General features: G+C 41.8%; 1 protein-coding gene across 3 annotated transcripts in view; it reads right to left on the reverse strand.

Annotated features, from left to right (window-relative positions):
* Window positions 1-19,631, reverse strand: part of PDGFD (platelet derived growth factor D) — a 134,056-nt gene extending 114,425 nt beyond the window's left edge. For all 3 annotated transcript variants that reach the window (XM_042862605.1, XM_042862604.1, XM_042862602.1), the window contains exon 1: window positions 19,201-19,631. In XM_042862605.1, the coding sequence (XP_042718539.1) occupies window positions 19,201-19,330 (130 nt within the window). In that variant the 5' untranslated portion in view covers window positions 19,331-19,631. The remainder of the gene's footprint in view (window positions 1-19,200) is intronic.
* Window positions 19,632-26,950: the final 7,319 nt, after the last annotated feature.

Here is a 26,950-nt window from a genome sequence, read left to right on the forward strand (position 1 = left end):
TCTCATCATAAAGATGAAAAACAATTAAGAAACCATGCTCCGTTTGTCCACTGCTCACAAAACAACTTAATGTCACTCTGAAAAGTATTTTAATAACTTAAGAATACCAAAACCTTATTTAGCTGTCCTCTCTGTTGGTTTTCAGCCACTGCTGTTTGCTTGCAGGCAAGGCTGCTAGTTTTGCGTTCAGAAGGGAATAAGAAGCAAAATGGCTAGGAACAGCTTCCCATTAGCAAGGGTCACGGTATCTATATGTAAGATGACCATTTTCTATAAATATACCAAGAAGTCAATTCCAAGTAGAACAAACCACCCAAACTCAAGGGTGGAGACCATCTAGGAGCAAAGGGACATAAAGCTAGCACAGCCACAGTCAGAATTATAACAAGGCTGCTAAGCAGCTTTGGTACAGCCAGAAGGACTAGCACTAACACAGAACAGTTGAGTTATACATACTAAGAAATTTTGTAATACTAGATAACAAAAGAAAAAAAATACTTTTCATCTTCTCCATTTGGATTCATAGCCTTAGAAAAATTCAGTCAATTCAATGACCATTTCTACCCAATTTCATTCAGGGCCAAATTCTGCACAATGGAAACAATGGTGGCAATGTCGTTATCTTACAGTGCTCGTGGTCAAATGTGGAAGCGTTTTAGCATTGCTCAAACTTATTAAACCATTTGTCTCACATTAGATGCAAACAACGACCTTTCAGAAATACTCTGAATCAGACCTTCTATCAACTGAATGTGCACAAGTGAATTTATTGTGTAAACAAATCCTTATTAAGACCTCTATAAAAACACTCCTTTTCAGCTAAATTGGGCTTCATCATCTACTCCCAAAGAGGGCCAAAGAAATAATCCCATCTCAGTTTTTCTGTACAGTGTTGTTTACACATCCTTTCACTTTTGCACTTTTATTCACTATCTCTTCCATATATATATATATATATATATATATATTTGTACAGCTTGTTTATTCAAATAAAAGATGTCTCACTGGTGTAAGACAAAGCAGCAGGACAAAGTTTCCACTCGATATCTGTATTTCTTTACATCTGGATTTTTCATGTATCAAATTCTAAGCCTTTCCAAGAGTAACTTTTAAAAGACAACTGATTAATAATTATACAGTTTAAATATGAACTATCTGTGGGAATAAAAATCCAACCCTATAAACATGGTTTTATCACCAGTAGATAGAAAGAAATGTCAAGGGCTGAGTAAGAGTTAGCTAGCATCTCTTCTTGAAAAAGGATGAGAAGAGGCATACCGATGTACAATAACAGCATGGTCAATGTTTAAATGGAAACAATATTTTGATATCCAGAAAACAGAAGTTTCTGCTTGCAACAGTTTTGGATTCACAGCTGTCATAGCTCCTTTTATGGACATATTCAAGACCCGTTTGGACACTTGTCTGTGCTACCTACTTGTAGGCTAACTGCTTTTAGCAGTGCAGTTGGACTCAGTGATCTCTTGAGGTCCCTTCCAACTCCTGTGATTCTGTGATTTTGTAATACAGTGCTAAACAAACCTTACAGTGTCACAGTGTTTCTAGAAAGATTTAAACCTTTAGGTCTAAGGTCCAAAATGTCATTTCTCTCTGTCTACCACACTGTCTGCTGTCTATGATAGGTGTTAAATGTATGCTCTATTTTAAAATGGGGATTGCACATTTACTACCTTTAATGACAAAGTTTACATATGCATACTCTATCTCCCTTACTGGGACACACGATCCTCTAGACTCCTCCTTTCATTAATTTCTCTCAACCTTTACCATTTTTAAGATTACTCTTCTTCCTATGACTCTTCCTTTCTTAATCTACGGGTTTAAATTCTACCTGAAATACTCCTAACTCTCTGAGAAATAAAAACATTACTCGATGGGGATTTCTGCTAGCACTCAATACTCTTTTTCCATTGAAATTGCAGCTAGCTTTACCATGCCTTCCGCTGGGACTAGTGTTCAGGCCTGACTTCACGTTGCAGTACTTCCATAAATTGACATCTAGGTACAAACAAAATCTATTTTTTAACACTTAAACACACAGTAACATCACCAATGTGAATTTGCTCTACGCCTATATTCCTGTTTCTGAGGTTTCCTAGTAACTATTGAATCTGTTGGCTAAACTGAGGGTAAAAGCCTCTAAGGCATTACATTTCTGTTACTTTGCTGAAGACAGGCAAGAAGAAAGAGGGCTATTAATGCCTCTCTGGGAAAAGACAAGCAGCATGAGCTTTATTCTTACTGGTCAGCAGGCAATTTAGAGGGAGAAGGCTACTCTCTGCCTTAACACTGGGAAATTTCAAATGCAGCTCACGTTGCACAGCACAGCCTACCAGCAAGGTACAAAGCCCTAAGAGATCAGGTTGCATTACTTCTGCTGTTGAAAGAATTACATTTTATTTGAATTCAATATACTAACTAAAGCTTAAACCTTAACACAGTGAGATTCGGACATTTTATAACTGTATTTAGATAGGTTTATTTTAAACAAGAAAATGCATTTTAAAACAAATTATAAATATGTGCAGGATTGCTTTCTTCTTCCTTACTTTTAGATCTGCCAACCAACAAGGGGAAATAGTATCTTAGAACACATAAGCAGTAGAAAGCCATCAAATGCATGACATCCTACAGTTCAAGGTACTGAAACACATGCGGAAGTTGGCGACCACATGAGCTACAGCGGCACATCCTTATTACAACTATCCTCCATGCCTTCTGCTAAGCTACTACACAGTGTTACCTGCCTTAATTCACACTACGATGAACAGGATTTATAAACCCTGTACATGCTTCCCCTGTACATCTTCTTGCAGGAGGCCAAGAACAATTGCTGCCCAATATTATATTTTCGAAAGATCAGCAACTGAAAAAAAAGACAGAGGAACTGATTCTGCCCAGCTCCTCCTCTGCTGTATCTTTAGTATCATGCTATGAACAAATCCTGAGCTGTTACCAGGTGGGCTGCTGCAGGCCTAGGAAAGAAATCTGCAGGCACAGGTCTCTGACTCTGTTATGTTCCAGTGGGTTCAGACTGGATGAGGGAAAAATGGGAAAGGGGCAGAGGCTTCAGTTACACACCATAACACAAACACAACACAACTATATTCAGGCAGTACAGAAAGTAAAGGGTCTATAAAGTGTAGATTCATATTTACCCTTAAATGCTCATACGACTTGTCCATATTCAAAGTTATGCTCACAGGGATGCTACTACAAGAAGATTAACAACACCCTGTATTCTGGGAGCCAGCATTCACCCCTTAGACACACATACATAGGTGTATATAGGTAAGACTCAGCTCTCACAACTGTACTTCATAAAATCACAAACTCATGGAATCACGGGATGGTTTGGGTTGGAAGAGGTCTTTAAGATTGTACACTTCCAAACCCCCTGCCATAGGTAGGGACGCCTCCAACTAGACCAGGTTGTTCACAGCCCCATCCAGCCTGGCCTTGAAAGTTTCCAGGGAGGAGGCATCCACAACCTCTCTGAGCAACTTGTTCCAATGTCTCACCACCTTCACAGTAAAGAATTTCTTCCTAATATCTAGTCTAAATCTTCCTCTTCCAGTTTAAAGCCATTTCCCCTCCCCTTGCTACCGTATAAAAAGGTAGCCCTTATAAAAAGTCCCTCCCCAGCTTTCCTGTAGGTCCACTTCAGGTACTGGAAGGCCACTATAAGGTCTTTCCAGAGCCTTCTCTTCTCCAGGCTGAAGAGCCCCAACACTCTGCTAGTCCCCAGTCAACAGGCATTACCAAGAGCTGTGGGTTGGAAGGGACCTCAAGGATCATCAGGCTCCAACCCTCCTGCCACATGCAGGGCCACCAACCTCCATATTTAATACTAGACCAGGCTGCCCAGGGCCCCATCCAACCAGGCCTTGAACACCTCAGGGAATGGGGCATCCACAATCTCCCTGGACAATCTCAGTACATATAAAAAATTGCTAACAGAAGACCTTGTGCAAAAACATGCTGTATAAATCTACTTAATAAATGCACGTGATTTTTACACAGGGAAGGAAAATACATTCTTAAATCTGCTCTTATTCCAAGATCAGTGCCAACCCTTCCCATTTTATCACAAATGCAGTGGTAGCGAAACTATTTCTTGAAGTTCACACTCCCAGAGTGATGCACTGCTATCACCTACTATTCAGAAATAACCAGGATAAAGACATTGTTCATCACTGAAGAAATCTTATTCTTATCCTAAAGATGCAACATTTTGAAGAGTTACAATAACACTTTCATTTCTCAGGGTGTGATAAAGACTGGCATATTTTCAGGTTCTTCTCTGAGCTTACTGACCTAGTTGCTTGGGCTTGCTCTCTGCAGTGTGATAAAAGAATGTGCAAGCAGAAGGCAATTCATCTTGCCTGAAGACGGACGTCTGAAACATTCAGGATGCACTGTTCTCTGCAGGTGCTCTTCTCTCCCCCTCAATTACAAGGGAAACTTAAGAGGCACAGTTTTTTAGGCAACCAAAGTTTGCTAAGACTGTTTTCGCTACCAGCTATATGTCTGCCTCATGAAGTACACAGGAAAGCAGAAAGAAGCTGAATATAAGCTTGTATAAATCCCTTAAACTTAAGGCCAACATGCAAGCTCACACACATATACTGTGTACAGGCCTGCAGCCAGAACCCAATAAACTGACTGCACTGCAAATCCCAGCGTTTTAAATAGTCTTAGCTAAATAAAATTACCTTAATTGTGTTGAAAACATCAGAAAAAGAACAACCATAACATGTTTTGCATTCAAGTCTGGTTTAGTAAATAAAGGAAACACTGCCTATTAATGAAGTGCCGCTGCTACTACGTACACAATAGTGCCCACATTTACAAAATGATTCATGGACTTCAGAATAAAATGAATTGAAAATAGTTCTGAAAACATCTGTGCAGGGTCCCTAACTGTATCTTTGGTGTTTTTCTCTGCATTGTTGACTTCATACGCTTAAAATTCTTACAGTCTGTAGTTCCTGTTTACTACTTATGGACTGAAAGAGAAAATAAGCATTCTCATTTCAGTTCTGTTACTGTGGGGTTTTTTTTAATTCTTTTTTAAGCCCAAACTCATTTCTCAATTTTGAGTGAATTATGAGAAATGAGAGAAGAATATTCACTCTAACATTTGCCAGTAAAACTGAAACCATGAGTAACTTGAGTCAAATTTCTGTACACAACAATTAAAGCCTCAGATATTGAAAAAACGCCAACACCATTATTGAATCCATTGTAAATACAGAAAATAAAGGTAGTTCATGAGATATGGTTGCAAAACTTGAGGTGATTTCAAAAGATAAATATAGCTTTCCAATTCCATGTGTAATTAAGAAAACAGCAATACTTCCAGTGGTAGAATTTCTAGCTATCTAATGCCACATATTATAGCTTTAAATACATTGCAGTTTGTTCACTTCTTCAAATACACTGTCATGATTTTAAATGCATTTCTTCCTTGAACCAGAACGCATGCTTTTTTAATTATCGATGGTTTTTATCACATAATCAAGGCCTATATTTAAAGAAAAACTCCCTTGAAAAGCAATCCTGAAGAGAAATATGTCAATTGCATAAAATGTGTGCAGAATGATCTCCAGAACACGGTCAATAGTCTCCATTTCCAGTGAACAGATGTAAACAATACAAAAAGTAAATAGACCTCCACAATGCCATTAATTTTGTCAAGATCACATGACATCAATTCTTCCAGGCAACACAGGTTTTAGAAGATTTTCACTGACACATAAAGCTTGATTATAGCTTTAAACAACATTTATTATTGTCATATAAAAGTTTTATGTCCAGACAGCTCTAAAACTCTAGAAGGAGAAAAGTATAACCTGTTTTTCTATGAGGGATGCTCCAAAAGAAATGTCTTCTATTTTATGTTGTTGTCCAGTGATGTTGGAGGCAGATGTTGGTGGTACAGCAGTAGAGGTTGAACCTTCCCACCAATATTCCATTCCATTTTGTTGCTGTGTGACAGATGGAAGCAGAGGGACAGTATGACAGAATAGTGTCTGACATGGAAGTGTATATGAAGCAAAAGCAGGGAATGGAATTCCTCCATGCAGAAAAAATGGCACCCAATGACATTCACTGACATTTGCTGAATGTTTATGGAGACCAAACAGCAGGTGACAGCACATGGAGGTGGTGCATTTCAGTCGTGGTGACAGTGGCAGTGGTGACATTCAGCAGTGCAGATTTTTACGAGCACGGCATGCAGGCTTTTGTTCATCTCTGGTGAAAATGCACAGCTCATGATGGTGACTGTGCTCAAAAATAGTGTTTTGTAGGTGAGAGTTTGCTCTGTCAAACAGTGCTATTGTGCTCATTGCATCTGTTGTAGTTTCCATGGAGACAGGAGGCACTGCTTTCAGAGTGACTTATGCATGTCTATCAGAACAATAAATATAGTGCGCAAAGTTTATGCTGAAAGTTGCAAACAAAAATGTAGCATTTGGACACCTGAACTTGGAGTTACATAGTGATAAGCATCTGCTTATTTCCAATGCATATTAGGCACAAAGAGTGGAAATAAATGAATATGTAACACTCTGCACTTGCTTGAGAGAAGTCCTAACTGTGGTGACATAGGAAAACCTTCTTATTGGCTGATGATGTCATTTAGTCCATTGCAAGGTGTTTATTTGTTTTCAAAACAGAGGGGGATGGAATTTTTATTTCAAAATTATGCTTGCAGGAAGAGCTCAAGGAACAAAACACCAATCCAACAACACATAGGCCACATATTATCTTCAGAATGTTCTGTGGGAACACAGAATATTTACACTAGAACCAAGTAATTCTGCAAACTATTTTATTACCCTCCCATAGATGGACTAACTGCTACAAACACACTGTGACAGGCCAGGAAGCACCATTCATTCTCTCCTAGAAAAACAGGATGGTGGAGAAGGTGACAAAATATGATAAGGTCCCCAGACTGAATCCTTGGGAGCCCTGGACACCAGAAATTTCTCCAAAGAAGACATTGGACTTCTTGAATTTCTCCAAGTGGAGGAAACTGAGGTTGTCTAAAGTGTATGAATTATATTTTAGTTTGGAGGGTGCCAGAACAAGCAGAGGGGGAGACAGTCACCACCAGACAGTAATAAATCCTATAAAAGAATAATTACTAATTCACACGCTTAAAATTAGATGGTATCAGCAGCTGCCTCCATGCTGACTGAATGATCCCGACAGATTTATGAGACACAATACCAAAAACTGTTTTCTCTCAAGATTCCTCAACAGAGTTTCTTTGCACACAGAACTGTCTCCAGCTACTAGAGTTAGAGAAAGGCAAATAAACACATTGCTTCTCACGTTTTCGGTAATATTCCTTTCTCCTCTGCTAACCACAAGGGAGAAAAGCCGTAACTATTTTATACATGGATTAGCCAGTTTTGTTCCTTCTCTTCACTGGTAAATGCAAAATATGAATCCCTAGCATGTGGATCTAGAAATACATGCTCATATCAGAAATTTGGATCTCACTAAAACTATATTAACAGCTTCATCACAGTTCAATCCCCCTCAGCAGAGATGCCTAAAATTGTCCTATTACAAGAAAGATTCATAATAATGAAGAAATTAGGTGCAAATTAAGCCACCTGTACTTTTGCATCCAAAAAGCTGTAAAATAGATTAACATTTATTTACTAGTCATTAGTGGAAGATGAACAGCAGCTGAAATCACACTGCACTAGTAAGGTCATAGTTACAGTAAATTACTTTTGTACAAATGGAGCTCAATCACATAATAATTAGAATTGCATGATTCCAGATCTTGGAAGTAAGGTAGTGAAAGTATCTACATCCAGAGCTGATCTTTCATGGGAACTGAAAATCATACACAGGGACACAAAATGACACAAATGTGCCTCACACAAGGTGGGAGCAGACTGCTGGTCCCACACTGCTCAGTGGGGAATAAAGAGACCAAACATCATCATCTGTTCCTCATAACAAAAATGGCATACCTCATGGAGGAGCTGCAGGAAGGCCGTTGTGGTGAGGCACCAGACTCCTCACTGCCACAGTTCTGCCAGCCCACACAAGCTGGAACAAGGGGATAACCTTCTGTGTCCAACAGCATGACAAACATGAGGTAGCTCAAGGAAAGGCAGAAAAGATCCTTAACACACTATCCAAATCCTTCTTTGTTACATGCACTTCAAAATGTTGCAGAATCGACCATACTTCTCATCTAAAGGGACTTCGAATTCCATTTTTTAAATGTTTGAGGTCAATATTACATGTTTAGTCATGCTGAGATTTTATCTATTTATTTTTTTGTCTTAACTGAAATGAAAACGTCTCTGTTGCTAAGATCTTCCTTTTTTTTTTTTTTCTGGTTGCTTTCCTTTGTATTATTATCAGGACAAACATTCAGCCAAAGACTAGTGAGGACAGTGCTTTGTTTTCAATATAGTAAATTCGGTGACTGGACAGGTAGTACAAATCTTTAACTCCCAGAACTGAGGAAATTCGCAGCTTTCTTTTGCTGTGCCTTGATGTCAGTAATGAAAAATTGGGGATCTGATGGGAGGGTGAAAGGAGGCGGAGCCAGGCTCTGCTCAATGCTATCCAGTGCTAGGAAAAGAGGCAGCAAACACAAACTGACAGACAGGAGATTCCCTCTGAACAGCAGGAGCACTGCTGTGCTGTGCAGGTGACAGAACACTGGCACAGGCTGCCCAGAAGCTGTGGGATTTCCTCCTTGGAGATCTTCCAAAGCCACCTGGATGTGGCTCTGGACACCCTGCTTTGGGTGTTGTGTCCCTGATGGAGCAGGGCTTGGGCCTGTGAGACTCAGAGGTCCCTGCCAGTCCATTCTGTGATCATGTAAATGATATTTACCTACAACAAGTGAGCACACGAAATGGTTCTCTCTTAACCATTAAGCAGAATAGAAACAGAAGCCCCATTTGGTTACCAAGGCTGGCTATCATCTTTAGAAAGAAATAAGGAAGGCAGCCCTGAGTATTTCTGTTCCTGTTTGGCCAATCATTTTGAAGGCCTTTCTGAACACAAAGTGCTAGAAATACACTGTCAAAACTACAGTGACATGTCCTTAATTTGTAATTACTAGGCTGCAAAAGCATATATGGAAAAATATTCTGTTTCTCTTCTGATAAGAAAAACAAGTGACACTTTTCTACTCAGTCAATATTTTGACTAATGGCTTACCCAAGGTAAGCTGAAAAGCAATCTACTTGACAAGACTTGACTTTAAGTCCTGTCAGACTTGGTGATAGTACAAAAATAATAGTAGCATCAGGAAACAGCATTTCCATAGGCTGTGGAGAGAAATCCTGAGACAAGATTCTCATACAAAAATAAAAGGCACTAACCGCAAGCTTTTAAAAAATACCCTCTCTGCATCTACTTACAAAAAAAGTCTTTAACATTCAAAAAAAAAAAAACCACCACCAAAACAATCCACAAATCCAAGTCAACATATTATTATGTATATTATTATTACTTTCTTATGGCCTTTGCCTGTTTGCTTAGGCACTGAGTGAAACCAAACCCAAGAAACACTCAAAGATACAAAAAGCAGGATTTCCCCATTTTGTTTCTTTGGAGGGGAGGCTTCCATTTTGTTTCCACTCCATGGAAGTTATTTTCAGGCAAGCATGCAAGATAAAGTATCTGACTTTTATGCAGGCTATAATACGGTTGCTTCACATGATTCTCTGCTCTCCAAAACAGCTATCCATGGGTCCTCAGTGCATCACACAGCTGAGTCTGCAACAAGGGCAGTATCTCTGATGATGACAGTCAACAGGAGAGTAGTGGCAGCAAAGCTGCAGCATTTTAAGAACTAACACACCCCAGTAATGATCTCCAATCTTTACCATGTGTGATGATTGCTGGGGTTGATTCTTTTGCCTTTCCAAGTGATTCAGCCCTTACAGTGAGCACAACGTGTCAACCGTAGTTTCTGCCAGAGGTAAAAATGGTGGCAAATGCAATGAGAACTGCCCACAGATGGGTTATCACTTCACATAAGCCAGGATCAGGTAAGAGACTGGGGAAGGAGCAGGATGAAGAGCCATGCTGGTCCACTGTACATCCTCCTCAGCATGCCATGATGGGGAAGGACTGGTCCTCAGGATCTGCCCTGGATGTCACATGAGGGTCCCCTGAAGTGAAAGCAAGTTTCCTTCCTGGGATAGTTGCTCGTTTCCATGTTGTTGTGTGTTCTCAATTCTGCTGGGAGGCAGGCTGTATGTGTGGAGGTGGGGATTCAACATCACAGCCTGACTGCTGTATGGGCCCAAGGACAGACGCAAGACATCTCTCATTCAAGTGTGCTGCAAAGTGTAATTGACACAAAGCTCCCCTGCAGCATCCATTTCTCAGAGGCAACATAATGTACTCTGAAGGCACTGTACAGTAGATGTCAAGGAACTGGCTCTGGAGGTTCAAATGTTTACTTATGTAAAGGGAGATCAAATCTACAGGAGGAGCAGCCAGACAATTACTACATGATGTGAGAATTTTACCTCTTGCTTAGAAATTAACTTCAGCTGCCACTTTGCAGGATCTAATGAACAATGGAAAATGGTGAAAAATGCATATCATGTCATCCAAGTTCTTCTGCACAGTAAACGTTAATTACAAACAAAAATAAAACCAATCCCATCCAGGCAAGAGCTGCTCTCTGCCGTGACAATGATGGAAGGAATAAATTTGTGCCAGCTTGTGACTACACAGCATGCTACCAGAATAGCTGCAAAACAGACAGGCGCAGGGACCTAGGAACCCCAGATCACATGGAACAGACTGGAACAAGGCAAGCCATAATCCTATGCTGGTTTCAGCATGGTCACTCAGAACTCCTTATAACAGAATCACAGAATCACCAACGTTGGAAAAGACCTTCAAGATCATCCAGTCCAACCATCCACCTATCACTAATAGTACTCACTAAACCATGTCCCTCAACACAAAATCCAATTGCTCCTTGATTGCCTCCAGGGTCGGTGACTCCACCACCCCCTTGGGCAGCCCATTCCAGTGCCTGCCCACTCTTTCAGAAAAGTAGTATTTCCTAACATCCAGCCTAAATCTCCCCTGGCACAGATGATGAGCAATCCAAGAGTGACTGTGTGCTCCTTGCTCTTCACACAGCCTGGTCGTTATGCCCCAGCACATACAGTGAGATGCAAAAGACCTGGTACTCAGCATTAGTAACAATCAAGGTTTCACTGAAGACAGTTAATGACCACCATATTGTCTCAAACCAGGTACTCGTGAGAACCGATACCAGACACTTAGTTCAATAGATCTAAGTCGAATGAATCAATCATCTTACCCTATAAACAGCAAGCAGCCTAAGAACACCTCTGAGAGCTCTTCTTGCAAGCAGCTGGCTGCACACCAGAATCTCTCTGTTTGGTTAAAAACACCTCTCAAGATTCACCTGGGTCGTGGGACCTTGCCGACAGATCCTTTCTAAGTGATTTACTGTTTTAAGCTAAACTAGTTTTGCTAAGATTTGATCTTATATTCATTATGCAGCCCACACCCTCTGTGTAGCAAAAAATCAAGGGTACCTAGCCACTTCAAATTCTGTTAAGTCACTATTATCATGTTCAAATTACCATATTACATCTATTTTATACCAACAAACAACTTTCTGCCTTCCTCTTATGAGTGAAGTTTGCAGTGCTTTAGTCTCCATCCATGACAGAAAGACAGCCTTGTGAAAGTCAAAGTAGCAAGAGCACAGGCCTACAACCTGATCGAGGAAAAGAAAGCAGAGTGCAGTAACATCAGGGCTTTCTATTGATTTCAAAGCAGCAAATTCTCTGTAGGCTTCTGTGATGAGGTTTAAAGCCTTTTACTGACATTTTGATGTGTTAGTGAAATCATTCCTATCAGTGCTTGTCCCTACTGAGACACTGTGATTAAGAAGCTGCGTTGGTTCATTTCCACAAAGAATCTAAAGGCATTATTACCATTTACTCGCCGTTCTCATGCAGCACTGCTGTCACTCATCTGCTGAAGCAAAGTATTTATCGTTCAAGCAAATTCCTAGCTGAAAAATTAAGACCACAAGGGTACAGAAAGAGCTTCCAAATTCCACAGCACATCTGGCAATCAACATTCGGCGTACCTATTTTTATTCCTATTTTTATTCCTCTCTAACTACTCTGGGCTGCTGCTTCACCCTCAATACATTCTTACTGTGAGTCACATCAGATTAGAAACACATGCAGCTATGAGAAAAATCATCTGTAACTGATCCAAGAAAATAATAACAAAACCCACGCATATTACACTTTAAGCCTCTTTCAACTAAAGAAAAAAAAAAAACAAGAAAACAAACAGAAACAATACAAGACTTTTTAAAATACTGACAGGTTTCCTTAAGGTCTTGTTTAGAATTGTACTGCAGATCAAGTCTCTTGTAGGATATCCTGTGGGTGACACACGAGATTGTAAGCGTAAGTACAGGAGAAAAACTATCCAGGCATGGTGAACCCATTGTAAAATGTGCCTACGTACCAAACCTATAACTGAATTTCTAAGCCTCTTCCCTTATCCTTTATCCTACATTCATTCACATGAAGCGTGAGCCAGACCCCTCTGCAGTAAGAGCTGACAGAAGTTTTTGCCATTGATTTCAATGCAATGAAGGTCAAGCCTGCTATTTTTCAACTTCTTTGTGGACCATAGTGTTTAATAAATATTTTTATAGACTTTTAACAACAGCAAGTCCCAATGCACAGCGGGGCTAAAATACATTGGCAGGAAGTTCTCACGGAAGGTAGAAGTGTGTCCTCCTGCCCCAACTCCAAATACGCACAGCTCTGACTGCCAAAGCAGAAATTAGGGATGTTGGCCTTCACAGCGTGGGACACAGATCAAAAAGGAAGCATGAAACTGAAGATTACTCAAGTACAATGGGAAGCTTGAGATCATGTAGGATTTATTCACTACCAAAAATACGAGAGCCAAAGCCACGCTCCCAGAAGAAAATCCATCCAGTTTGATACTGTAAACAGGACGCTTCCTTAGCTCTGTAAACAGGAGGCTGATTTGAAATAAACTGCCAAGGCACCTAACCATTCCAGTCCGTTAGCTGAGAGATCCTCACCAGAAGCAGTGATCTACGTGGCCTATTTTATCTAAAATATGGCACAACGTAATTACCCTCTTAAATATAATATAATCAGCAGCTTTTTCCAGGCAATCTTTGGATACAGACTGAGTCAACATACTAAAAGGAATACTACTAAAATTTCCTGCATTAGTGGGCAAATTCTTACTAGAGAGAATGCCAACACAGAACCTTCATGATATTTCTTAGCACTCATTCAATTTTAAGTGGCAAATCTCTAGGCCCATGGATTCCAGAGCACACTGAGGCACACAGTCCCTTCCAAGAGCTGGGAACATGCTACTGACAGCTGACAGGCACCTCAAGTTTTCTTAACTGGGTAGGCAAAACTGAGCACTGCTACATGAGGAATGAAAGGTGAGGAGAAGGGACACAGATGGGTGCACAGCTGTGGGAGAACACAGTGTCACAGCACCTGCTGCTGCTGTGCATGAAGAACAGGGGAATGTGCGTGAATGTGGGGGAAAGGGAGAGGAGACAGAAGGGATGGGCCAAGCAACTGCTCCTTCTGGGGGAGAGCATACTCCACCCATCCTCAGCCCAATATTGAATAACAGAATGGCTGAGGCTGGAAGGGACCTGTAGAGGTCATCATCACTGCCTCCAGAACAACAAGGAGCTGGACACTATCAGATGTTTTGGACTCTGGTACCTAAGGCAGGTGCCTACTTCTCCTGTGTTCATATCAGACTTGTGAGATACTTGCTTTTCAAAAAATCAGCCTACAATTTGATGTAGATATATTTCAATATAAGGAAGATGATTCACATGAAAAGTCTGGAGCATAAAACATACAGACTTCTGCTGCACCTTTTGTATAGATGTCATTATTAGAATTACAGAATGAAATCCATTCCCTGTCCTGCTCATTCACTATTTGCCAAATGGGCTTCTTGATGTACAAAGAATACATATTTTGTAGATCTCTTTTTTTAATGTACTATTTATATCTTGTCTAAGGAAGAAGTGACAGAAATGTAATGTAGTGAATTTGTACATTATTTTTGTTGAAAGAACTTCTGGTTTTGACAATCCCTTTCCCTATATATTTTTTACTTAATTGATAAGAAAATTATCAGCACGTAAAGAACTTCAGAACTTCCACTTGCAGCCTGGACAGTTGATAAACACCTTTAAGAGTATCTGTTGGTTACAAGTCAAATTCCATAGATGATATGGCTGATGACATCATGTAAAAAGAACCTCGACTACACGGAACAGTTTGGTTGGAATTTCTGCCTAGCAGTTTGTTGTTCAGCAGACTTTGGAAAGTCACATGAAACCTGCATGGGATTATTTTCTAAACAAGGTTCCTGGGCATAACATATTTAAATTTAAAATGCTAATTTGGTAACCAGTTATACTGTGTGCTCCGTTCTCGTGTCATCGGGCCTATGTATTATGTATGAGCATATAACCGATACATTATGAAAAAGGTACAGGATATATTTGTGTATGCTACACATAATATGAATATGATACACAAGTACTGCATGTATGTGTTCTTATTTTAACAGAATATCAGACAGATCTGACATAGCTGTACTCTTGCTTCATAAGGCACAGTAAGTTTAGCTGCACATAGCCACATTCTCATATGAGCTATTCAAGCTTTGCTATCATAGAATCCTCTAGGATGCAGCCTCCAGTCCTTAATGGAATTACATAGATCCACAAAGTTAAGCACACAAAGAATGTTACTTCACTAATGATTCCGCATGAGTTTCCTATTTATTTCTATTCCTAGGTGCTTTACAAAATGGGACCACAGTTTAAAAAAAACAACATTATTTTCACAATTGTCAGCAGTATTTCATTTCTAGGAATCAAAGCAACACAATTATCTAGTTTTCTCTGTAAGCCCTTTAATAATTATCTGGCCTAAGTTTCATGCAAATAAACATATTAAAGAGAAGCTGGAACTGTTAGGAGAATGGATGGAGAGTTATAAGTAAAGCAACTTCCACCATGTGATATCCATCTACCTAGCAAAATACATTTCAGTGCACAATTGGAGAACTGCTCCAAAGTGCTTGCTGCTGAGTCAGGGTTGCGATTCTCATGTGATATCCTTTGTTACTCTTTAGTCCAGACAGTTAATTCTACAGATAAGAGACATCATCAAAGTTAAACAATCAAAGAAAAAATGGCGTTACTACAGCAAATTACAATTTTCAATTTATTTTTTGGTAATGTGATAAAGCTTGGAAGGTATTTTAGTTATTCTGCAGTTGACACAAGGTTAGCAGATTCTACTAAAAAAAAGGAACGTGTATGCAATGTTTTTTGCACTCTACACTACAGAAGAACACTTTAAATGTATTCCAGAACTGTGGTTCCTACATCACTAGTGACACTAGCCATTCTTAATTAGTATTTGAAAAGACTCATTCATTTCTTCTCACAAGAGCAAACAACATCCATGTGGTGAGAGAATGCAGCCCAAATTGTCAAACTCTTTGGAAGTGGAGGGTAACCTTGAGGGCACATATCACTTTGGATAGCCAAAAGCCCCTGCCGTTTCTCCAGGGTGGTAAAACATAACTTTTCTTTCTATTTCTTTCGCACACCAGCAATCCAAGGCTTGAAAGCTCCTAATTTTTCATTTCACAATAAAAATCACAAGAACTCAGAAAAACTTAAGTTGTCTGATGTTATGGATTTTCAAATCCACTTCAGGAGATACTGATCCTATGGCTTCCAGTTGTTTACATACTAAAATGATCTGACACTACGCCTTTCACTTACACTTTGGGTTTTACAGTTGAAAATAGGCATAATGGTGCTTAGTATAAGTACACAGATTAGGCATAATTTCTAAGACTGAGTGTTCATACAGATGTTTGCTCACAACAGATAACAGCGAACAACTGATGTTTCAGCTGAAAACCATACAGTAAACATTATTTAGCACTCTTCATCTCCACTTTTCACCTCCATGTACACATAAACAACCAAAATATCAGACTTCTTGCAATTAGCTACAATTATATGCATACTACAACTTGGTAAACTGAGGTAAAGATGATAAGGATATCATCTCAAAGCCCTTTGTGTGTGATTCTGACAAATTTCAAAGGACTTAACAGATAATTATATTAATAAAGACTTTAAATAAATACCATTACATGTGCTATAAATGTTGTTGGCATCTCCACAATGCTTTAAAATATTGATTAGTGCTACGCTGGACAGCTGAATCATCAATGCCCGTCCTTGCACGAGGACAAGAGGATGTCTTGTAAGCAGATTATTTATATTTTTAATATCTTCAGCAGGAAGTGTAGTTCAGGTTTGGCAATCATTAGGACTGATTTTGTACGTGTTGCCCTTCATCTGTAGACTTCTTCCAAAAGCAATCTCAGTCTGCACTAAATGCAATTAGAACCAGACCAACTTCCTTTACCTAGAATAGGAAAGACAATCTAGAATCTTGCACAGGAAGAAATTTGTTTTGGCCAGAAGCAAGACCAAGGCTCCGAATTACAGCTAAGTGCATTCAGTACCTCTGGTTTATCCTGCTTGGAGGTAACAAAAAACTGAAATCCAAAGGATTGTCTACTTTTTTAATAAAACGTGCAGGTGGTCTTGGACATGCCAAGATAGAACATTTTTTTAGAGAGCTGAACATATCTGGCTTCCTTTGCAGTATCTCTCTTAATTGCACAACATAATAATCATAGTCATCAAACCCAGGACATAATATTAAATTAGTTTTTATACTTGCTGTGCATTTTGAGAGAGACTGTTGGAACACATTACTCCCAGCATATTGTGTGCTCTTAGATCCTATTCCATATCACCATATCTGCAAATACTTACAATGCAAAAAATACTGTCTGCCTCACTCAGCAATGCAATCCACATGTCTTTAATGCAATTCCATATCAGCACTTCAGACCAAAACAAAACACTGAAAATTGTAAAAGACAAAAATACTTCTGGTGGCGTACAGCCAGCTATGGTCTGAACGCTTTGCTTGTGAGCTTGTCTCATGCACGCAATATTTGGAAAACAGTTCATAACCTTTGGCGGCACAAATATAGGTCTTTGGTCAACAAACTCAAGCGACAGTTTAGTTCACTGGAGTAAACTCAGGCCTGTTGGTTGCTGAACTGCTTTAGATGCTATGAGCAGATGCCCAACTCCACTGGCCATATCAGAATATGTGTCCTTTGCAGATTAAAAACAGAACTCCTGAGTGCAAGTAGAGAGCAAGGCAGGGTCTAAGTGGAGGTCTGCACGCAGTCTTCCTCAAGTTGTGTTATCTGCTTGTTACAGGGATAATGCCCCACTGTCAGACAGAGCTGTCTGAACTCTGCATCAGCTCACTTCTTCCTGTCCATAGGTACCAGCCTGGCTACCGTCCATACAGCACAGTGGAGTCAGTCAAGAGTGAGATCTGCCATTTCCAAACAACCCTCTGCCTGGTGCCACACCTGGCACCTAGAAGGTTCAGTCACCACAAGGTGTAAAAGACAGCCTTCAGGGTACAGAGCTTAACTGCAAAGATAGATGACCACAATTGGGAAAAGAGTGATTAACTAATCATTTCACACAGCCTTGTTCTCTCAGTCACTCCAAAAAAAAAAAAATTTTGCTACAGGAAGTTTTCTTCTGTGGAGCAAAACACCCATCACACTGCCAATAACGTGAAAACTTTATTCACATTAAGCATTACAGATTTCTCCACCAACTCTGCAGAAAAGACCACAGCACAACACATTGTAACTCTGAACCTTTTGAGAAGGTTAAGATGGCAGGGTCATGAAGCTTGATAAAATGCACAACCATTTTACAGAATGAAACAGGAATAATGAATGTGGGCTTTTATTGCAAACACATTTTGTATTGGATTAAATTTGGTTTCCAAGATCCAAGTAACTGCAATTTTGTCTTGTTTCCAGTTCTGCTATCTCAATTTTAAAAAAAAGTTCTTCACCTCGTCTATGCCACCATGCACTGACAAGGAAAGGTATACAGAAGATTACTAAGTCCAATATGGCTCCAACTCTGAACCAAAAACATCTTCCAAAGTATACCCATTACACGCACTGTATACACACTGAAAAATAAACACTGGCAAATGCAGAGTACAATCTTGGACATGACTCAAGTAAGTGGGTTCTTAAAAAGGATTTACAAAAGATATAAATGCTGGCAACTGAAAGACATTAACTTGAAGACTTGAACAGAACTCTGCTCTTTTTCAGGAGAACATCTCACATTTTCCTCTGAAGGAGCTATGCTGCAATAAGCAGGAGTAGATCCTTTCACACAGTGCTGGAACACAACCTGCAGATCCCACAGGAGAGGCTCTTCCCCTTCCAAAATCCTACGAATTGGTCTTCTTTGATCATGAGCAAGCGGTTTCCAAAGGTGAATGTCAGTTGTGCCAACGTTTTGCAGCCCCGCAGTCATCCATTGCAGGGCCACAGTTTGGCCAGCATCTCAGCAGCCAAGGCCATGGCGGCTCACAGCAGGCAACGTGCCATGTTAGAACACGAAGAACACCATCGTCCCTACCATGCTACCATGCCCTCAGTGACTGGCAGCGTCCAGCCACCCTCCTCAGCACCCACCATCACTGGGCATCACTCTGCCAAGTGTGGTTGGCACTAACGGCGAGCACTGCCCCACAGACCCCAGCGAATAGCCCGTCCCGGGCCCAGGCCCCTCTGTCAAGGCTGTCCTCCAGAAGGAGGAAGGCACACCGGGAGCTGACGAACGCCCAGCAGGAGCAGCGCCCACCGCCCCGGGGGCCACAGGGGCTCGGGCCGGGCCGGGCACACCGCGCCGCGTGCGCGCCGTCAGGGCGAGGCGGGCCGCTGGGACGGCTGCTGCACGTTGCCCCCAGGAGTTCGGGAGCGGCCGCCGGGCAGAGCCACCTCTCCGCCCAAACCTCCCTCCCTCCCCCCGCCCGGCCACCCGCGCTTCGGGCCGGCAGCCCTCGGGGCGCTCTCTCGGGGCTCCGTCGCAGACCGAGCCCTCGGGGATGAAGAAGGCAGAGGGACACTCACCATCCCGCCTGACGTTGGAGGAGCGCAGGGCTCTGATAGATCCGCTTTGGGCAGGGGCGGTGGTGCCCTGACGGCTGCAAAAGTTCGCGCAGACGACGGCGTAGAGGAGGAGGAGGATGAGCAGTTGCATTGGGATCCGCTGTGCACGGGACCGCGGCTCTGCGAAGAAACGCGGCTGTGCCCGCCGAGCTGCTGCCCTCCCCGGCTCTGCCTGCCGCCCGCACTGCGTTCGCTGCTCGTGCGGGCTGCCCGAGCGGCTGAGGGAGTTGTGAGCCGGGCAAGAAAATGAAATAAAATAAAAAAGAACACATAAAAATCCCTCCCGAAACAGAGCCGCCGAGTTACTCCCCCAAACTTCCTCCACGCTCAACTCTCCGCCGCGCGTCTGTGCCCGGCCGCAGCGGCAAGGTGAGAAACCCCCGGCGGGCACCGCCGCCCCCTCCCCTCCGGCGGCCGCGCCGTGACCCGGCTCCAGGCGGAGCCGCGCTCCCCTGCGGCCGCCGCGGCGGAGCTCCGCGCCTCGCACCGCCCCCGCGCAGCGCTCCGCTCGGCTGCAGCCGCCGCCGGGGTGTGGGGCGGCGGGAGCGGGCGGCGGGCCCGGCGCCGCCGGGGGGAGAGGAGGCTCCGAGGGAGGGGGGCGGCCGGGGGGCAGAAGGGAGGCGGCGGGGAGCCGGGCGCGGGCCCGCAGATGGGCGCGGCGGCTCCGGGCCGGGTGAAGTGTCGGGCTGTCCCGGCACCCGCAGGAGGGCTGTGGCATGGGGCAGGAGACCGACGGAGCCCAAGAGTGGAAGCGTGTTGAGGAGTAACGTTAGCTGAAGGAGAACAGCACGTATCCCCGGGAGAAATGAACGGGCTCCTCCGTCATGCCGAGCACTGTCCGAAGCTTTTCATAAAAGGTTACCTGCTTAGACCCTGAATAAATGGAGTCTGCCTTTGATTGCGTTACAGCCTGGACGAGAGTAGGTCTGAACCAAAGGTCTGTGAGCGGGCCATGATCACATTGCTGTTTTAGTGCTTGTTTTCCTTCCATTAACTACAATACAGTGAAGTGCAGACAAAAGAAAAAAGTTGGATTTTCACTGCTCCCTGATAAATCCTTACCTACTCAGGTTATTCCTTAGGGCAGTTCACACTGTCCCAGCCATTCCGACTATGGGCAACATGCTGTCAGACCCTTCCACATGAAACAACACCTCGCAGAATAGTCGATACAGAGCCATATCGGGACGATGGGACGAAGCCTGTTGCTCACAGCGGGTGCCTCTGGCTGTATGAAACATTTTCTCCAAAAGCATGCTAGTATAACAATGGAACTGAAACATCTTGCATGTCTTAAGGAACTGGTAGGGTGCAATTCTGTTCTGCATAATTTGTGGTTTTTATCCCTTTCATGTTCACTCAAACTGGCAGCAAACCTAACCCAGTTCCCATGTGGAAGGCGGTGGGAAGGCTCCAGCAGTGCTTCACTCGTGGACAGTGTGCCTGTGCTTTAGGTGCCCAGTTTGGGAGAGATGGGCAGGCAGTGGGAAATTGGCCAATCCGACTGTCCAATAGATGCAGAGTAAGAGGAAGGTGAAGATGGGGAGCTCTGAAGATGTCTTCTGTTCATCTTGTCCACGTCAGCTCATTTCCCAGTACAATGCAAGGAGCTTGCAGAAAACGTCAGCTGGATCCTAGCTACCTGTCCCTCTTCTGACTGCAGCCTCTTTCTAAAATGAGGAGTGGAGCCACTGCCCTGAGCACACTACATTGAGGAGTCCTTCCCAGTGCCCTCAGGCTGTGACTCAGCTCCCTGCAGTCTCCTGGGACATATTGAAGCCCTTGGGAGGTGGCTAAGGAGGAAAAGGAGGAATGTTAGATCACCCTTACCCAGGAGGCAAAAAGGCAGTCAGTATCTGAGCACTATATAACTCAGTCAGGAAAGGGTGCTGTTTCCAAGGCTCTTCCTCTTGCGGCCGTCTTTACCCATACAAATTCATATTACATGAAACTCATACCTTCTGGTCATTTTCTGTCCCCATGTCTCCTTGGCTGTGCAGGTCAGCTTCAACGCACAAGGAGCAGGCTTTGTCCTAAAACTGGCCCGCAGTTCTTTAACGTGCTCCCTGGCTTGATATAGACAAGTCTGAATTTCCTCAGGCTGACCAGGACACAGAACTGAGGTATTCTACAGCTATTATTTGTTTGTTTGTTTGTTTGCTTGTTGGTTTTTTGTTTGTTTGGGTTTATTTGTTTGTTTGTTTTTAAGCATAGATACTGCTGTGGTGCTTGAGATGAAGTTCCCATTAGTGCAGCAGAGGTACAGCTGAGTGTACTTGTTGCTTAGAGAACTCTCAAGCAAAACAGCATGGGGCCTCATAAATTAGACAGTGATGAAAACAACCAAGTGGATTCCAGCACCCGTGGCTTTGATATTTCTCAAGAGGAGTTGTGTATAACTCCTATCATACTCTCAAAGAATGTTTCTCACCCTCCCTTTGCAAAGCATGGGATGCTGCTGTCTTTGCTCTAAAACTGAGAATATTTTTGCAGCAGAAGGATTCAAGTCTTTTTCTCAGGTCAGAAGAAATCCAGTCAGTGTTATTTGTCTCGCTCAGGTAATTCTTTTAGTCCCACTATCAGAAATCCCTGATTTGTACATTTGATATACACTTGTACATCAGAAGGATTTTGGAATGGAGCAGGAAGGCTGGCAGGCACTGATGGGCCTTTGTAAAATGAGTCTGTGCTACACTGGCTGATACTACAGCTTTTCAACTTACTTTCAAAAGCACTAAACCCACTAAAACCTAAAAAAGTACCTTTATAAGGAAATGTCATAGAATCTCATGTAAAAGGATGAGAAGTTTGGTTTATGTTCAGTTTTAAGAGCAGGTCACTGGAACTTCACTTCGTGGAGAACATCCCAGTACATTGGCTAAACTTTGTTCTAGAAGTCTGGGAGAATTTAAAGAATTCTATAAAGATTTCTTTATGAGGTTCTACATAAGTCATGTTTACTGCTTAAAAGGATGTATGGATGTGTGTGATGACCTCTGATTACAAATCTGTCATTATGACAGATCCTGGTAAAATAGTATAACAGTTAATATGAGGTTCAATTAATACAGATAAAAATATATGTAATTAGTGCTAATCAACCTAGAAAATCTTGTGCTAACTTGGAAATTTGGTTGACAAACAGTATTGCATCAAATTACAGCTTTCATACAGCATTTTACTTGGTATCGCAATGCAAATCACATGAAATGAAAGGCTCGCATACTAAATGTTTTCAAGATGCATTAAATGAAAGATTTAAAATGTTTGATAAAAAGGGAAACACCATTAAATTGGCTATTTGCAGGAGGGCCCCACTCTGGCTAATATTTGGTTCTGAATTGATTTGTGTTTTCAACAACGACCTGAGGAAAACACAGTCATTAGTCATGACTTCTGCAGATGACAGAAATCTTGGGGGAGCAGTAGACTAATTTACATTGATGGTGTTATATGGAAGTAGATGTGTAGATGTGGTAGAAATATAAAGCTGAGAGCTGGCATAGCTGATGTTTTAAAACAGCCAGTGGTAGATCTACTCAGTGCCCGTGGCATCTATCTGACCTTATTTGAGTCTCCTGGATATGCCTGGTGAAAGCCAGTCCCATAGGTTCTGGTTGTCGTAGAGAGGATGGGGTGTCATCAGAGGGCAGTTTAGCTTATTGGTTTTAGGTGTCTGTGCTGCGAAGGGATTAATTGTCTTCTGACATTTCTTTTCGCTGGCTATAGAGAGAACATGGGGAGTAAATACATTTATGGTTACTGGATGAAGTTGTTAATTCTAGAAAGCACTGGTGCAGGAAAGATCATGGGGGATGGATTATCAAGGAAGTCAATGGGCTACAGCTGTCACCATCATCACTTGCTGGCTGGCAAGATGCTCCTGTGTCACACAGTTTGTTCATGGAGCACGGATGTGTTGTATGCTCACCCCTTAAAACACTGGCTATTATGGTGAATAAATAGCAAACCCCGAGATCTTTGTGCATTACCATGTGAATCCTCTGGTGTTTATTTAAAGAGGGACATATCGTGGTGAAAGTTGGGTCTAGGCAATTACAATTAAAATTAATAGGCATGTTTTGAAGTGTGGCAAGCCATGGAAGTATCAAATTTGTTGTGTATTCTTCTTCACTGAAAAAATTCAAGATTCAAAAGTCAAGATTTAATGCTTTCCTAAAGTCAGATGAATGGTTACAAGCAGTATTTAGGAACTCATGGGGCCTATTGATCACTTCTGAAAGGTCTGTGAAAGTGACAGAGAAAAGCATGTTTATGTATACCATACTACAAACCACAGAGTTAATTTGTAGTTGGTTCTGCGGTTACTGGAAAGTGATAACTGAAAATATTTCCCTCCAGGGACTGATTCAGGGCAGCACTGTGACATCTGTTGTAGGAGGGAAGGCAAGTGGTGACAGTGATCCCATCCCCCTGTTTATAACCTGTGAATGATTTGAGAAGGAGCAGAGGTGCAGGAAGTAGTATGGAGAAACATCTCAAGACTGCTAAAAGCGTATCTGAGCAGATGAATGTAACCATGATGGCAGACCAAAAGAATGCAAGAAAAAAGGTGGACTAAAGCCGTTATATGCCTGGAAACAGCAATGAGGGCAGAATGATGTGTTGATGAGACAATTGCGGCACCACACAAGCACTGGGACACCAAGTGGAGTGCTGCACAGTGATGAGTGGCCCACATTTACTATCTGAACTATAGGCAGCGCTTCAACAACGTATAAGCAAAACACACTGTGAAACTGAACACTTGAAGTGTGGAGTTTATCAAGCACAAGCTCAAGCAGTGCTGCCTGGTACCACCAGCTACATACACGCTAGGAACTTAGTTTTGATTGATGGCAACTTCTTATAAGGCTCCTGACATTCGATCTGTGCTGCAGACCTGTACCCGGTGCTGCTGTTTGTCCTCCTCCAGCATTCAGCTGTGGCTGCTCATTTCTCTGCTCTGCTCCTGGCAACAGCTGCGTGCAGCTTTGTTTTAAACAGGCTTTTTGGCCTTCCCCTGTGCCTCCACTGCTGCAGGATGCTGTGCCCTCCTCTCTTTGTATCCCTGCTTCCCTTCCCAATTCTTAAATGGCTTTTGTTAGATATATGCAACTTCCGTCTTGTTCCCCACTGCAACTGTCAGAGGCAAATAGTGCGCCACTGACACATACGTAAGGAGAAAAAGGAGCTCTGGTATTAAAGATGCTTATTACATTTTGAGAAACCTGCCATATCACTCAGACTCTGCCACTGGTTCACAGTGACAAAGCCAGTGGGCATACAATGTGCAATGCTCAGGGTCATGCTTTCAGAAAATGAATGTGAACCACACCAAAGAAAATATGTTGCCCTCCCAAGGTTAAATAGGATTTTTTTTCTCCCACTGATAACATCAGAGCCACCATTTAGATTTAAAGTCATGTTAAAAAACAATGAGTAAAGTTTATCTTAATAAGAAAATAACACCTTCTAAAAGTCTGCATTCCTTCTGTATCCTAATTCCCAAGTTCATAGACTTTAAGGATAAAAAAGATCTTTATCTGGTTATATAATCTGATTTCTTCCACACAAGCCAAAGCATTTTGCTGTCCGATCTCATGCTTTGATTTCTCAAAAGCTACCTTGCTATATTTTAGACAAAAAAAGATCAAAAGTTGATTTTAAAAATGAAGGAAATGCAATTTTACAGTATATTGAAACAGAGAATATGGCAATATCATTGATAGGTAATTCAAGAAATTAGTCACTTCTTTTCTTTTTCACGTCTGTTTTTTTTCCTCTGAGTCTTGTACAGTGTATGAGTTTTCCTCTGGGTCTTGTACAGTAAGCGTTTATGAGGATCCTCATCTTGGTCTCTTAAAATATTTGGATACTAGTAATCTGAACCCACTGCTTTGGATTTAGCAAAACAGCTATCCTCAAGCCACAGTCACTTGTACCTAACCATCCTTGTTATTTCTGTTATTTCCACTGTTATTTCTGTGATAAATTCACTTGCATCCGTCAAATTGAGGTCAAAACAGATTTTGTTTCTCTTGGATATAGTTTGAGCTAAAAGATCATCACCTAGAATTTTAGAGAAATTCCAAGAATGTTTCATTACTGGCAGACTAAGACCTCAAGGAAAAGAGGTTTCTTGTGAGAATTTCTGTTTTCTGTCTGACCATTGTCGATATTTCTTAAGAAATAAAGTATCCAGTGTTAGTAATACAGAGAAGAGTGTGCTGCAGGCACCTCTGACTGCTATTCAGTTCAGACATTTAACTCAATTCTTCCATGTTCTCTCCTCTGGGACGTGAAGGAGAACAGTGAGCTTGACTTGAGCCTTTTCCTTCCCAGCACAATTTCAGCACAGCTGGGAAGAGCACTCTAAAATTCTGTAAAAAGTTGTTTTGTGACTAGTTAGAACATACCAGCTAAGCAATGTTATAAATACTAAAGTGCATCTCACTCCTGAACCCTCAGAGCAGTGACTGCTCTTGGATTCACAAAGATGGAACACAAACTTCTTGTCTTCTACTGTTCTGCGACGTGCTCAATTGAGAGGGTACACCAGCGATCAAATGTATTCCTTTTTGACTGAAGAATCCTTCTCAGTTTCCTGAGAGATGGAGTTCTGAAGAGCCATCACAGGACGTGTGTCCAAGATGAAGCTCTCCATTCGGCCATCTATATCATAAGAATTTTGTGATTTTCTAAGCAGTAAACCTTCTAGATACATAAAACGCTTCCTCATCCTTCTGAGTTATGTCCTGATTTATGTCCTCCTAGTCACAGCTTGTCTTTCAATCTTTGCAGCTTTATGGAAAACTTTATGAAATACTTACTCATCTTGTCAACACTTTTGAAACCACTGACCCATGACTCTGGATTTGTCTTTTTTTTTTTTTTTTCTTTCCTTGATGGGTAATTTCATTCCTCTTTGAAGTCTACATGTCCTTGTACAATGGAGGTCCTTACTAATTTGAGTGTTGAAAACTTCAGTTTCTGTTTTTTCTGTTCTTTTCAACTCGAGGGTTTTAAAACATCATCTTACAAATGAGGAGATTTCTAGCTTGCAGAAAGGAATGTACAGCATACAATAGAGGATCACTTTTCCATTGCTAAACATCTTAGTCATGTATATGTTTTTGTGCTTACAAAGAAAATCTGTCATACTTACTCTTGAGATGCTTGTGTTTCAGATACAGCTAGATGGGACCTTTTTGTCATTTCACATTCAATCAACAGACACCATTAAATGGAAAAATCCTGACCTGAGGGTCAGAAATGTAAAACTGAGGATCCGAGCTCTTAAAATGTAGTCTACATTTACAGATTGTTTGTTTTTGTTTTTTTTTTTTCAGGGAAAGGAATTTTGCATCATGCCAAAACTAGAATGCTTGTAGAAAAGAGTGCAATGTGAATAATATATGGAGAAGAAAGGATTCCAGGGGGACTTCATTGAGGCCTTCTTATCATTACAAACAGCAGGGAGATGGACTTTCTACACAGTGTGATAGTAATAGGACAAGGTGGAATGGTTTTAAGCCAAAAGAGGGAGGATTTAGGTTAGATGTTAGACAGAAATTCTTTACTCAGAGAGTGGTGAGACACTGGAACAACTTGCCTGAAAAAGCTGTGAGTGCCCCATCCCTAGAGATGTTCACATCAAGGTTGGATGGGCTCTGAGCAGCCTGGTCTTGTGGGTAGTGAGCAGCCCATG

This window comes from Lagopus leucura, unplaced genomic scaffold (assembly GCF_019238085.1).
Source record: "Lagopus leucura isolate 7727_CA_CO unplaced genomic scaffold, USGS_WTPT01 Super-Scaffold_702, whole genome shotgun sequence".
Lineage (NCBI taxonomy): Eukaryota > Metazoa > Chordata > Aves > Galliformes > Phasianidae > Lagopus > Lagopus leucura.